Genomic DNA, 14,655 nt, shown 5'->3' on the forward strand with positions numbered 1-14,655 from the left:
ACCTCCCTTCCTTCCTCTTGAGATTGTCCATTCGTTTTTAAAAGCATGTGTTGAGCTTGGTGGGGTGGGTTTTCCCTCCCCCTCAAAAACATTTAATGTAATGAGTGAATTTTCCCTTATTCTTTTTGACATATGGCTTATTTCTGTTAAGTAGGTAACTTTTCTTGCAGGTCACAGTGTTTCACATTTCATAGGAAGAGGAATATAATGCATGTTAAGTATTTTTTCAGGTTTTCAGAACAGAGGTTTCCTAAGTGACTAAAAATCTTGACCGCTATTGATTTTTTTTTTGTTTCTTTCAGCAGGTGTTTCAGGGACAGTTGGATTGTTTGGCGGTGTCAACCATCCAAGCTTTGACAGCAATAATGAACAAATCTCCAGCTGCTAAGGTAAAACATATCTCCCAAGCTTTGAAATGTCTTAGATCTGCCATTATTCACTATATAAATCCCAAAATAATATGTAAAAGTCTATAATACATATGGCTTAATACCTGAAATAAAATAGTTCACGAAATACCTCATCTTAATGTAAGAATACTGATAATTTTTAAAAATACTTTTTAGTTGTAGATAAACACACAGTATCTTCATTTATTTTTATGTGGTGCTGAGGATTGAACCCAGGGCCTCACACATGCTAGGCAGCCACTTTACCACTGAGCTACAGCCCCAGCCCAATTTACTGATAATTTTAATGATAAGCAAAGCCCCAAGGACACTGCAGGATTTTAAAAAACATTGATGGGCCTGGGATTGTGGCTCAGTGGAAATACACTTGCTTAGCAAGTGTGAGGCACTGGGTTTCATCCTCAGCACCATATACAAGTAAGTAAATTAATTGAATAAAGGTATTGTGTTCATCTACAATTAAAAAAAAAAAGACATTGTAAATTAGTGAAGATTTCCAGTGTTTCTCAAAGAATGGGAGCTAGCTCTGATATTGAAATGATCTTTTTTTGAGATTTGTTATAATGTATTCATACATGCACACAATAAAACAATATAATCTGATCAGTTTCATTCCCCAGTATCTCCCCTTTCCCACTCCTCCCTCCCCCTGATCCCCTTCTTCTATTCTTCTGGTCTCCCTTCTATTTTTTTTTAATTTGTTCTAATTAGTTATACATGACAGTAGAATGTATTTTGACACATTTTACACAAATGGAGCACAACTTCTCATTCCTCTGGCTGTACATGGTGTAGAGTCACACGAGTAGTGTAATCATACATATATATAGGGTAATAATGTCTGTCTCATTTTACTGTCCTTCCCAACCCCACAGCCCCACCCTCCCTTCACTCCCCTTTGCACAATCCAAAATTCCTTCATTTTTCCTTACCACCCCCCACACACACACTATGGATCAGCATTTGCTTATCAGAGAAAACATTCAGCCTTTGTTTTTTTGGGATTGGTTCATTTCACTTAGCATGATATTCTCTAATTCCATCCATTTACCAGCAAATGCCATAATTTCATTTTTCTTTAAGGCTGAGTAATATTCCATTGTATATATGTACTATATTTTCTTTATCCATTATCTGTTGAAGGGTATCTAGGTTGGTTCCATAGTTCAGCTATTATAAATTGAGCTGCTATAAACATTGATCTGGCTGAATCACTGTAGTATGCTGTAGTATGCAATCTCAACAGCCATGTGTGAGTGTATCTTTTTCCCCACATCTTCACCAATACTTATTATTGCTTGAATTCTTTTGTAAAAAAAAAATATTTATTTATTTATTTATTTTTTAAAATTAAATTTTTTTTTTTTTTTTAGTTTTTGGTGGACACAACATCTTTGTTTGTATGTGGTGCTGAGGCTCGAACCCGGGCCGCACGCATGCCAGGCGAGCGCGCTACCGCTTGAGCCACATCCCCAGCCCAAAATATTTATTTTTTAGTTGTTGTTGGACACAATACCTTTATTTCACTTATTTATTTTTATGTGGTGCTGAGGATCGAACCCAGGGTCTTGCACGTGCGAGGAGAGCAATCTGCTGCTGAGCCACAACCCCAGCCCTTGTTTGTATTCTTGGTAATTGCCATTGTGACTGGAATGAGATGAAATGATAGGGTGGTTTTGATTTGCATTTCTCTAATTGCTAGAGTTGATGAACATTTTTTCATATGTTTGTTGATTGATTGTATTTCTTCTTCTATGAAGTGTCTCTTCAGTTCCTTAGCCCCTTTATTGATTGGGTTATATATTTTTTTGGTGTTAAATTTTTTGAGTTCTTTATATGTCCTAGAGATTAATGGTCTATCTGAGGTGCGTGAGGTAAAATTTTCCTGGTCTGTAGGCTCTCTCTTCATGTTACTGATTGTTTCCTTTGCTGAGAAGAAGCTTTTTAGTTGGAATCCATCCCATTTATTGATTCTTAATTTTACTTCTTGCACTTTAGGAATCTTGTTAAGGAAGTCAGATCCTAAGCTGATATGATAAAGATTTGGACCTCTTTTTTCTTCTTAAATGTAATGTCTGTGTTCTAGTGCCTAACTATTTTTTAAAAATATTTTAAATTTTAAATATTGGGCCTTTATTTTATTAATTTATTTATATGCAGTGCTGAGTATTGAACCCAGTACCTCACACATGCTAGGCAAGCTCTCTGCCACTGATCCACAAACCCAGCTCGTAGTGCCTAACTCTTTGATCCACTTTGAGTTGATTTTTATGTAGGGTGAGAGATAGAGATTTAATTTCATTTTGCTACATATGGACTTCCAGTTTTCCCAGCACCATTTGTTGAATAGACTATCTTTTCTCCAATGTATTTTTGGCACCTTTGTCTAATATGAGATAACTGTATGTGGGTTTGTCTCTGTGTCTTCTATTTTGTACCATTGGTCTACTTGTCTATTTTGGTGCTGATACTATGCTGTTTTTGTTACTATTGCTCTGTAGTATAGTTGTAAGATCTGGTATTGTGATGCCTCTTGCTTCACTGTTTTTGTTAAAGATTGTTTTTAAGTGAGTCTTTTGTTAATTTAAGGAATTTGGTTTTATATTATAATTTTTCTTTGTTAATAAAGAAAACCTGTTTTGGGGATGGGGATGTGGCTCAAGTGGTAGCATGCTCGCCTGGTATGCGCGTGGCGCTGGGTTCAATCCTCAGCACCTCATACAAATAAAGATGTGTCCGCCAAAAACTAAAAAATAAATATTAAAAAATTCTCTCTCTCTCTCTCTCTCTCTCTCTCTCTCTCTCTCTCTCTCTTCTCTTTCTCTTTCTCTTTCTCTCTTTTTCTCTTTTTTTTTTTTTAAAAAGAAGAAAACCGGTTTTCTCTATTTAGTCAGTTTATGACTATCCGTAACATAAACATTTTTCACATGTGATCTGCCCTGTCACTTTGAGGTTTGTTTTTCCAAGTTTTATAGGCATGGTGATTCTGTTTCTTTGATTGTAGTCACTAACCTGCAGGGTTTTCTGTCCCTTCTCATTCACTACCTCTGACTGTCCTTCTGTTCACTTATGCTGTTAGCTACCTATATGCTGACAACTATTTTATTGAGTAATTTTAATGATTAGTAGGGCCATCTGTATAAAATGGTAAACACAGAGCAAGGCACACGGTAAATGCTAAATAAATGTTAGTGACATTATTACCACTTTATTTACTTATCTCCCACCTCTAACATCTTTTATTCCTCACTTTTCTGGTTCCAGAAATGAACTAATTACTCTCTGTTCCCTGATTCATTCAACAAATCTAGGCATTTAAAATGTGCTTTTATATATTGTTTTCTCCTCTAGGAAATATTTAAAGAAAGAATTGGTTATACACACATGTTTGAAGTATTAAAATCTCTGGGTCAGCCTCCACTGGAACTACTTAAAGAACTTATGAACATGGTGAGTTTTTAACCTTTTTTAAAAAAGCTAATTTATCTCCATTTCAAAAATGGTAACTAATCTTTTATTTTTTATGTTGTTTTTTCAGGCTGTAGAGGGTGACCATACTTCAGTTGGGATTTTGGGCATTAGTAATGTCCATCCTCTCTTGCTTCTTATCCAGTGGCTTCCAGAGCTTGAATCCCATGACCTGCAAATCTTCATCTCTGATTGGCTGAAGAAAATTTGTTGTATTAATAGGCAGAGTCGAACTACATGTGTCAATGCAAACATGGGAATTAGGATCATTGAAACCCTTGATTCCCATTCTTCCCTTCATCGAATTTGTGCTGAGAACTTGATTGCAATCTATGGTTCCTTGGGGAGTCAGTCAGTGAGCTCAGAAGAAATCCGTAGCTTGCTGAGATTGCTCAGGGTGGATCAATCTGAGTTTATTCATCCTTATACCACTGCTGTGACTCGAGCGATACTGACAATGGCCCGAAAACTTAGTCTAGAGAGTGCACTGCAGTATTTTAATTTGTCACATAGTATGGCAGGAATTTCTGTGCCCCCCATACAGAAATGGCCAGGGTCTGCCTTTTCTTTCAGTGCTTGGTTTTGTTTAGATCAGGATCAGTTGACTCTTGGTGTTACTAGCAAAGGAGGAAAAAGAAAACAATTATACAGGTAATGGTATAGTTATGGAATTTACATAAATATTGTCATAGCAGTATATATCCTATGGTTCCCAAATAGGAAAAAGCCTCTGGAAATATCTTACTTTTAAATGTACAACAATTTATCTGAAGTTTCTTTGTCTTTTAGCTACATGTAGTTTAATTATAAGTGCTTTATTATATATATTTTTAATAATAATTATATAACTCAGATATTTGCTACTTAAGTTCTGAGGTTAGTTTTGGACTATAAAAGTGGAGAAGAAAGGATTAATAAACTTCAATGATAATCTTTGTGACCCATTGAAGGTACTATATACTTCTTATATAAAGGACCAGAAAATTTATGTACATGTCTATCTAGACTGCAGTACCTAATAATTTTTAATTCTTGTGATTTTTAAGACCTTTATGTATGCTTTCTGAATTTTATTTGGAAGAATATTGAAGATCTTAAATTTTTTTAGTTTTATTGTAGTTTGCTAATGGAATTATAGTTATAATGCTGCCTTGTATGATTTGTTAACTCTTATACCAAAAAAAAAAAAAAATTTAAAAATGTCTTTGAAACAAAGTTGGACCGATGTGTGGCATTAGAATTTAAGCTACTGCATTGCTGATAAAGGTGTTCATGATGGCTTTATGATTCTATGGGTTTCAGTGATGATGAAACTCATCAACTAACTTCAGGAGTTCTGATAATATATATTTATGTTAGCTTTTTTACAGGAAGTGGCATGGGTTTTGAAGCTTTTATTACCCATTCAGGTATGTTGGTTGTGGCAGTGTGCACCAGAAGAGAATATGCAACAGTTATGCTTCCTGACCACAGTTTCTGTGATTCCCTCTGGGTAAGGCTTTGAGACATCATATTTAACTTGTTGGTTCTTTTCTTGAAAAAACACAATTTGATGCATCTTCAAAGGAGTTTTTTTTCATTTGCTTTTTGAGAGTCAATTAATTTTTACTTTAAGATTCTCATTTTGGAGTTTGTCTGTCAGAAGGTTAATACTGCTTATGTTGTCATAAATATAATTTATGATAGTAAAATTTCTGCTAAAAACTAAAATGAAATGTTGTGATTTCTTTGAGGCCTTCTAAAAGCACATTTAATTTTGAATTTCAATTAAAATGACATGAGAAATCATTAAAAACAATGCATTTCTATTGCTTTTTTAAAAAAATATTTTTTAGTTTTAAGTGGACACAATATCTTTATTTTTTTTTTTTTTTGTGGTGTAGAGGATTGAACCCAGCGCCCCACGCATGCCAGGCGAGCGTGCTACTGCTTGAGCCACATTCCCAGCCCTCTTTTGCTTTTTTAAAAATATAAAATGTGTCTTTATTAGAAAGATTGATTTTAAAGAATACTCAAAGCTTTGGAAAATGAAGAAAAGACATTATGTTTTGATTTTTTTACATTTTTTAGAAAAGGTTTAAGTGTTTTATAGTACTACAGAAAAAATTATTCTCACTTTAAGAACATCATTATAATCAGCAGTTAACTGTGTTTAATCTTAATATTCTGTTCACACAAACAAATTATAGAGTAATACTTTGAAAACATTTGTCATTCCAAAGGCAGTATAATTTTAGCCTTTCACATGTATTTTATTCTTCACCAGCACAACATAACTATTGTTCACATGCCTGGAAAAAGACCCTTTGGTCAGAGTCTTGTTTATATCTATGACAATGGACAACAGAAGGTTTCTGCCCCTCTCAGATTTCCTGCCATGAATGAGGTAAGTATATTTAATCTACTCTTTCAGGCTTACTTGATTGAGATTGAGAACTCTTAAAGATTTCAGTTTATTTAGAAGATTTTGTTTATTCAAAATATAGGGCCCTAAAATTTGGAAGTGTATTCTATATATTAAGATAGTAAATTAATATTCATCTGTCACTCTATCATTAGATTTTGTCAGACAGTGTGTTGAAAAGGAAAACAGTTCAAGGAAGAAACAAATGCAATTGAAGATTTAAGGGAAAAAAAGACTTAAAACAGGAAGCCAGAGAAATGATTAGATAATTTAATAAAACTCTCTTATGAAATATTATTATGAACTCTTCCATTCACATTAATTTGAAATAATGAAGACACTTAAAAGTTGCATGTTGGGGGCTGGGGTTGTGGCTCAGTGGTAGGGTACTTGTCTGGCATATATGAGGCACTGGGTTCTATCCTTAGCACTACATAAAAATAAATAAAATAAAGGTTTTGTGTCCATCTACAATTTAAAAAATATTTTTTAAAAACCTTGCATGTTGTAGTTAGGTATAAGATAGACTTTATTTACAGAGGTGGTTCTCAGTGACTACTTATGTAAAAGTTCTTTGAGAATTTTTGGATAATTTTGAGAAAGTCTTTTCTGAAGGTAATGGAATGGAGTAGATTATTTCTCAAGTCCTTCTAGGAGTTGAATAATTTCTTATTGTTTTTGATGACCATTTTAAGATAGCCTGTAATGAGCATTATACTGATTCACAATTCTCTGTAAATTTTAAGGGGGAAAAGTAGTTTTTTTCTATTTTAGATAACAGTAAAGCTGTTTAAAAATTTTTTCACAATATACACTCATTAAAATATTTTAAAATTATAAGTATGTAAAGTGAGTCATAAAAATAATACATCTGAATTTTATTGGCCAAGGGGAACTTTGGTAATGATTTCTTGTGTATATACATGCATATATACATCTTGATCCAGTAAAAATAAAACATAATTTTCAGTCTGTTTATTTGCTTAGTTTTTGCTATTTATTTCTAATTTATTTTTTCCATCACTGGGGATTAAGCCTAGGGCCTTGCAAATACTAGGCAAGGGCTGTACCACTGAGCTATATCTCCGGCTCTCACTGTGTAATTTTAAACATGAAATTTGATATTTATTTAAAATGGTGTAATATTTTGTTTGTTTCTTAGTCTTTTACTTCCTGTTGTATTGGTTCAGCTGGGCAAAGAACCACCACTCCTCCACCGTCTCAAATTCCAGATCCACCATTTTCTTCTCCCATTACCCCTCATCGGGCAACATTTGGTGGAATTTTATCATCAGCCTCCTGGGGAGGAGCAACTGAAAAATCAAAATTAGTTACCAAATTGATATCAGCTGGAACCCAAGACAGTGAATGGGGATGTCCCACATCCCTGGAGGGTCAGCTAGGGTCTGTTATTATCTTTTATGAAGCACTGCAGCCTCCTCAAGTGAAAGCATTGTATTTAGCAGGTAAGCATGTACATTATACTGTTTAATTAAATTTAAAATTTTCTAAAGAAACTATTTGGAGAGTGTATTTGTTTTCATTGAAAATCAAAGGAATGCTCCCTTCAGCATATAAAATTTAGCACATATACTAAAATTGGAACAATACAGAGAAGATTAGCATGACCCCTGCTCAAGGATGACAGGCAAATTTGTGAAGTGTTCCATATTTAAAAAAAAAAAAATGAAAGGAAAGGAAAAGTCCCCATGTACTATATTTTTTTTTGTAAGCATAAATAAAACAAACCTTTGGAAAATATTTCAAGATATCATCCATAAACTGCCAGACTTATTCTCCTAGAATTGCCATTGCAAAATACCACAGACTTGGTGGCTTTAACAAGAGAAATTTATTTTCTCACAGTTCTGGAAACTAGAAGTCCAAGAGCAGTGTGCATCAAGATTGTTTTCTAGTGAAGCTTCTCTTCACAGTTGTGGGTAGCTGCCACATTGCAGTGTTGTAGGGTTTTTCCTCTGTTTGCATGTGGACTGAATAAGAGACCTCTGTGTCTCTTTTCTTATAAGGAGCCATATCAGATTAGGGATCCACTATTATGACTATATAACTTTAACTCCTTAAGACTCTATTTCCAAGTATAGTCATATTGGAGACTATGTCTTTAACATGAATTTTAGGGCCATCCATAACAATGCCAGTTCTTTTGTCAGATATTAGTGAATTGATAAAACAAAATATAAGCTTATCTCCATAAGAAATCATGAGTCTTGTTTTAAAACTTGTCATCTTTATAATTGATGTATTAATATACCTGAAAAAAAATAAGATTGTACAATTTTTTGTTTTGGCCTTTATTTTTGACCAAGATTTTTTTTTTTTTTTTTTGAGAGAGGGGAGAGAGAGAGAGAGAGAGAGAGAATTTTTAATATTTATTTTTTAGTTCTCGGCGGACACAACATCTTTGTTGGTATGTGGTGCTGAGGATTGAACCTGGGTCGCACGCCAGGCGAGCGCGCTACCACTTGAGCCACATCCCCAGCCCTTGACCAAGATTTTAAGCGTGCGCGCGCGCGCACACACACACGCGCGCGCGCTTTAATTATTTTTGAATCATAACTACTTACAAAATTATATTCTAGAAGGATGTTCAGATGTTAAGTCTCTGAAAGTCATATACATTAACTTTGCAGTATGGCTTTTTTTGGGGGGGGGCGGTCAACATATCCTTTTTAGATTACCAGAGTTTTGACATGAATGGGACATCCAGACTTTCAAAGTTTATGGTAAACCTTTGAACTCACCAGAATGTTTATAGGTAGTCCATAATCCAAATAAATTAAAACTAGTAATAAGTCATTTTGTTTAGTCATTATGGCTATGTAGTTTACATTTTGTTCTTATAATTTTACTACTTATAATTCTCCTCTAACAATTATTTTTAGTCTTCATAAGTGATCATTTTAGATGGTTTTATAATGTTTCTTTGAATTCATAATGTGTGATTTATTTAGGTTGTTTATAAAATTTTTAGTAGTGGTATAAAACTTCAGTGTTTAAAGTTAATGAACTGTTTGTACTTAGTTTTTCTTATTTTGTTGTATGTAATGATAAATTCTTAGGATAAATATTCAATGAATATATTAATATCTCAGTACATGTTGCATAATCCATTTCCAAAAGGGATATAAGAATTCACAGTGCCCACCAGGAAAACAGAAACATACCAGTTTCACCATAGCATCAATAACATTTCCTTCATTATTCAATGTAAAATAGAAACTTATTTGAACTTGTTGTTCTTCAATTTTTTAGTAAAGTTGGGTAATTTTTTTTTTTTTATGCTCAGGTGCTATTCCATTTCTGTGGTGTCTATTCCCATTGATTGGATGTTTTACTATCTTCTTATTCATATGAATTTGTTTACATTAGATTAGTTGGTGGACTTTGTTATATTTGATAATAGCTTTTTTATGCTATGTACAGTTTCTTTTATGGAGTGAAGGTTGATCCACTTCCTAATTTTTCTAGGTTTTGGATAACTTGGAGGTGATATAAAAACTAAAGTACAGCCAGACACTGTGGCGCACGTTTGTAATTCCAGCAGCTTGGGAGGTTGAGGCAGGAGGATTTCAAGTTCAAAGCCAGCCTCAGCAACTTAGCAAGGCCCTAAGCAAATTAGTGAGACCCTGTCTCAGAATTAAAAATAATAGGGGCAGGGGATGTCAGTCATTAAGTGCCCCTGGGTTCAATCCCCAGTACCAAACCAAACCAAACAAAAACCTCGAAGAATATTTTAGCTAGTATGGTTTAGTGTATTATTTGTGTAGCTTAAAACACTTTAAATTTTGTTTTGATAACACAGAACCAAGGAGACTATAAATATTCAATGATATGTATGTATGTGTATAAATAATTTTCAGGTCCAAATTGTTTAAGCCCTTGGAAATGTCAAGAGAATGACATGGCCGACCTGCCTGGTAACATCCTTCTTCACTACACAGCAAAGGTTAGAGCAAATGCATGGACTGTCCATCTAGTTATAACTCTGTTGTGAACTAAGATTCTTTTTTATTCCTTTAGTCATTTTAATGGATAATTGAGATGGAGGGGCTTTAATTGCCAGTTTTTGAATTATGAATTTTTCAAAGAAAGATGAGAAGTAGCAAACATTAAGGACACTTCCAGTTAGAGTTCAAATGTTATCATTATGTCATTAGTGTAAATGGAAATAGTTGTAGTTGGAATTTGTACTAATGAACTGAATTCAGTAAGTGAACCAGATTGAACATGTGTTCACCTAAACTTTCTGGAAGGAGAGATGAAACAGAAATGTGCTCAAACTTTGGTATTTTTAAAAAAGCATGATTCAGCAAAAGAGGGAGAGAAGAATGAAGGGAAAAAAGAAATGTTTACTAAAGGAGAAAAAAGAAACTTACTATATGCCTGTCATCGTTTTTCCTTCAAGGACTTATCTAGTGAAAGTACTTGAAGTCAGCAAGGACAGAGGGACGGAAGACAAAAGTTAGAACTGGGAGGAAAGAAAAGGGAGAAGTATTATAAACATCAGTTGTGTTCATTCTATTAAATATTATGTTGACTCAGAGATGCTTTGGTAGTGGGAGATTATATGTTATAGCAATCTGGTATATAATCATAATTTATTACTTTTGAATGTGTATTTGTTATATCTGACCTAATAAAATGAAGTGATTAGTTTTATTTTCTCCCAACTTTTGTTTTCATTTTTTCTTTATTAAATTTTTTTTATTCTAATTTGTTATACATGATGGCAAAATGCAATTCATTTCATATTACACATATAGAGCACAATTTTTCAAGTCACTGTATGCAAAGTATTTTCACACCATTTGTGTCTTTTTTTTTTTAAACATCCATCTTTTAGTTGTAGTTGGACACAGTACCTTTATTTTATTGATTTTTATGTGGTGCTGAGGATCAAACCCAGATCCCTGCACGTGCTAGCACTGCTCAGCACTCCACCGCTGAGCCACAACCCCAGCCCATCATTCATGTCTTCATACATGTACTTAGGGTAGTTGTGTCTAACTCATTCCACCATCAGTCCTACCCCCTACCCCCTTCCCCCTTATTCCCCTCCCTCCCCTTTACCCTATCTAAATTTTCTCCATTCCTCCCACGTTCCTTCCCATAGCCATTATGAGTCAGCATCCTCATATCAAAGAAAACATTCAGCCTTTGGTTTTTTGGGATTGGCTTACTTCACTTAGCATTATATTCTCCAACTTCATTCCTGCAAATGCCATGATTTTATTTTCTTTTAATGCTGAGTAATATTCCATTGTGTATATATACCAAATTTTCCCTATCCATTCATTTACTAAAGGGCATCTGGGTTGGTTCCACAATTTAGCTATTGTGAATTGTGCTGCTATAAACACTGATATGACTGTATCCCTGTAGTAGGCTGTTTTTAAGTCCTTTGGATATAAACCAAAGACTGGGATAGCCGGGTCAAATGGTGGTTCCATTCCAAGTTTTCCAAGGAATATTCATACTGCTTTCCAGATTGGCGGCATCAATTTGCAGTTCCATCAGCAATGTATGAGTGTTCTTTTCCCCCACATCCTTGCCAACACTTATTGTTGACTGTATTCTTGATAGCTGCCATTCTGACTGGTGTGAGATGAAATCTTAGAGTAGTTTTTATTTGATTTCTTTAATTGCTAGAGATGTTGAACATTTTTTCATATATTTGTTGATAGATTGTATATTCTCTTCTGAGAAGTGTCTGTTCAGTTCCTTGGCCCATTTATTGATTGGGTAATTTGTTTTCTTGGTGTTAAGGTTTTTGGGTGCTTTATATATCTTAAGAGATTAGTGCTGTATCTGATGGGCTTGTGGTAAAATTTGGTCCCTTTCTGTAGGCTCTCTACTCACCTCACTGATGATTTATTTTGCTGAAAAGAAGTTTTGTAGCTTGAATCCATCTCATTTATTGATTGAGATTTGGGCCTACTTTTTCTTCCATTAGGTGCAAGGTCTCTGGTTTAATTCCTAGGTCCTTGATCTACTTTGAGTTGAGTTTTGTGCATGGTGAGAGAGAGAGATTTAATTTTATTTTGTTACATGTGGATTTCCAGTTTTCCCAGCACCATTTGTTGAAGTGGCTATCTTTTCTCCAATGTATGTTTTTGGTACCTTTGTTTAATATAAGATAACTGTAGTTATTAGGGTTAGTGTCTGTGTCCTCTACTCTGTACCATTGGTCTACAGATCTATTTTGGTGCCAATACCATGCTGTTTCTGTTACTATTGCTCTGCAGTATAATTTAAGTTCTGGAATAGTAATGCCACCAGCTTCACTCTTCTTGCTATGGATTGCTTTAACTATTCTGGGTCTGTTATATTTTTCCAGATAAATTTCATGATTGCTTTTTCTATTTCTAAGAGGGATGTCATTGGGATTTTGATTGGGATTGCATTGAATCTGTATAGTGCTTTTGACAATATGGTCATTTTGACAATATTATTTCTGCCTATCCAAGAACAAGGAGATCTTTCCATTTTCTAAGCTCGTCTTTAATTTCTTTCTTTAGTTCTGTAGTTTTCATTGTAGAGGTCTTTCACCTCTTTCATTCAGATGATTCCCAAGTATTTTTTTTTTTTTTGAGGCTATTATAAATGGGGTGGTTTTCCTAGTTTCTCTTTCTGAGGATTTGTCACTGATGTACAGAAATGCCTTTGGCAACTTTTTATTTTGAAAAATTTCAAGCCTACAGAAAAGTCAAAATAATAGTAAAGTGATGTGCAGTATTCAGTACATGTAAATTCACCAGTTATTAACATTTTGCCATACTTTCTGGCTATCTCAAATCATTTGTGAAAGGAAATTAACATAGCTGTCAGGCTGGATGAGGTGGTGCTTGCCCGTAATCCCAGCAGCTCTGGAGGCTGCAATCGGAGGATTGTAAATTAAGGATCAGCCTCAGCAATTTATGGAGGCCCTTAGTGAGACCCTGTCTCAAAATAAAAAATAAAGATTATAAAAAAGGGAGGCTGGGAATGTAGCTCAGTGGTAAAGTGCCTCTGGGTTAAATCTCAGAACCTAAAATAACAATAACAAAAATAGCTATCAAAACTTCATCCCTAATATTTCTATATAACCATTTACCAACATGAGAAACTGATCCATAATTTCATATATGACTCTATATTCAGTTTGTCCTAAAATATTTATTAGTATTTAAAAAATTATCTTGGACCCTTTCAAGGTCCTTGCATTGTGTTGGTTATAACATTTCTTGAGTTTTGTATCTTCTGTTTGCTTTTCATTTTACCAATGATATATATTTCTTTACCCAGCTACACTTTTAAAATAATTTTGAACTTAATAATTTAAGGTATTATGGAATTGTTGGAATCGTTCAGTAGTCATCAGTGTTTTCATTTTTGTCCTCTTTTGCAGGGGTTTTAGTCATTTGTTCACAATTTTATACTATTCAAAGTTAAATTTTCAATTTTATATATTTTTAAAAAATAGCTATTACCTTGTTTTTTCCCCAAGAAATGCAATATGACTGATAGCATAATAAGTAAAACAGTTTACTGAAGGAGTGTTTCTCCAAAACTGTGGTATATCATGATACAAGGATTCTATGGTTAAATAAATTTGTAGAGCTGTTGTATTCTTTATAGCCCTCTTAGAAAATTTGAGAAAGTTTAAAAATCCTACCTCCGCCCCAAAAACCCTTTCATTTAGTTTTATCTTTTATTTCCTAAGTCGTTTGAACATAAAACATTTTTTAAAATAACTCAGTTATTAACAAATGACAGTTTGCTAAAAGCGGCTGTATGGAATTGTTCAGTAGTCATCAGTGTTTTCATTTTTGCTCTCTTTTGGAGGGGATGTTTAGTCATTTATTTGTTGACAATTGATTGTCTTTTCTTTGACACTCAATAAACTGACAAGAATTGTGAAAATTCTTAGGAAACAAAGAGGAATACCTTAAGACTTAAGTCTAGTTTTTACGAATCTTGCTATCTAAAGTGAGATAAATATGTAAAAAAGTGTAATATAATTTTTTAGCTATCATTCATTATGTGTTTATAGTATATTAACTACTATACTGTTTGACTTAATCTTCACAAAAGCCCTGAGATGTATATAGTATTATCTGTATCTTTTCTAAGCTTTCTTTTTTGTTAGGCTCAGTAAAGATAAGTATATTGACTAGCTTCATAATTCTAATGAACGATAATGCTAAATTTACAACCCAGTCTGATCAGTGCATATCTTGAACCATTATACAGTATTTCTGTGTTGCAGTTCTATATAAAATGTAGCGTGTATACAAGCAGGGAATGGTTTGTTCTTCTAGGGAGATTGGAGTTGTATCTTAAAAGGCAGGATTAAAGAGGAATTCACAGTGA

The 14,655-nt window shown here is 33.9% G+C and overlaps 1 protein-coding gene across 7 annotated transcripts in view; it reads left to right on the forward strand.

Annotated features, from left to right (window-relative positions):
• Positions 1-14,655, forward strand: part of NBEAL1 (neurobeachin like 1) — a 199,488-nt gene that overhangs the window by 88,430 nt on the left and 96,403 nt on the right. For 4 of the 7 annotated variants that reach the window (XR_014017998.1, XM_081261110.1, XM_081261112.1 and 1 more), the window contains 7 exons: positions 303-389; positions 3,762-3,860; positions 3,949-4,529; positions 5,238-5,370; positions 6,145-6,264; positions 7,445-7,748; positions 10,164-10,249. Coding sequence is in view for 6 of the 7 variants with exons in the window: in XM_081261110.1 (XP_081117236.1) it covers positions 303-389; positions 3,762-3,860; positions 3,949-4,529; positions 5,238-5,370; positions 6,145-6,264; positions 7,445-7,748; positions 10,164-10,249 (1,410 nt within the window). In the remaining variant the exon portion in view is untranslated. The remainder of the gene's footprint in view (positions 1-302; positions 390-3,761; positions 3,861-3,948; positions 4,530-5,237; positions 5,371-6,144; positions 6,265-7,444; positions 7,749-10,163; positions 10,250-14,655) is intronic. The other 3 variants (XM_081261111.1, XM_081261113.1, XM_081261109.1) reach the window with 1 other exon arrangement.

Source organism: Spermophilus citellus (genome assembly GCF_964194105.1).
Source record: "Spermophilus citellus genome assembly, chromosome: 11".
NCBI lineage: Eukaryota > Metazoa > Chordata > Mammalia > Rodentia > Sciuridae > Spermophilus > Spermophilus citellus.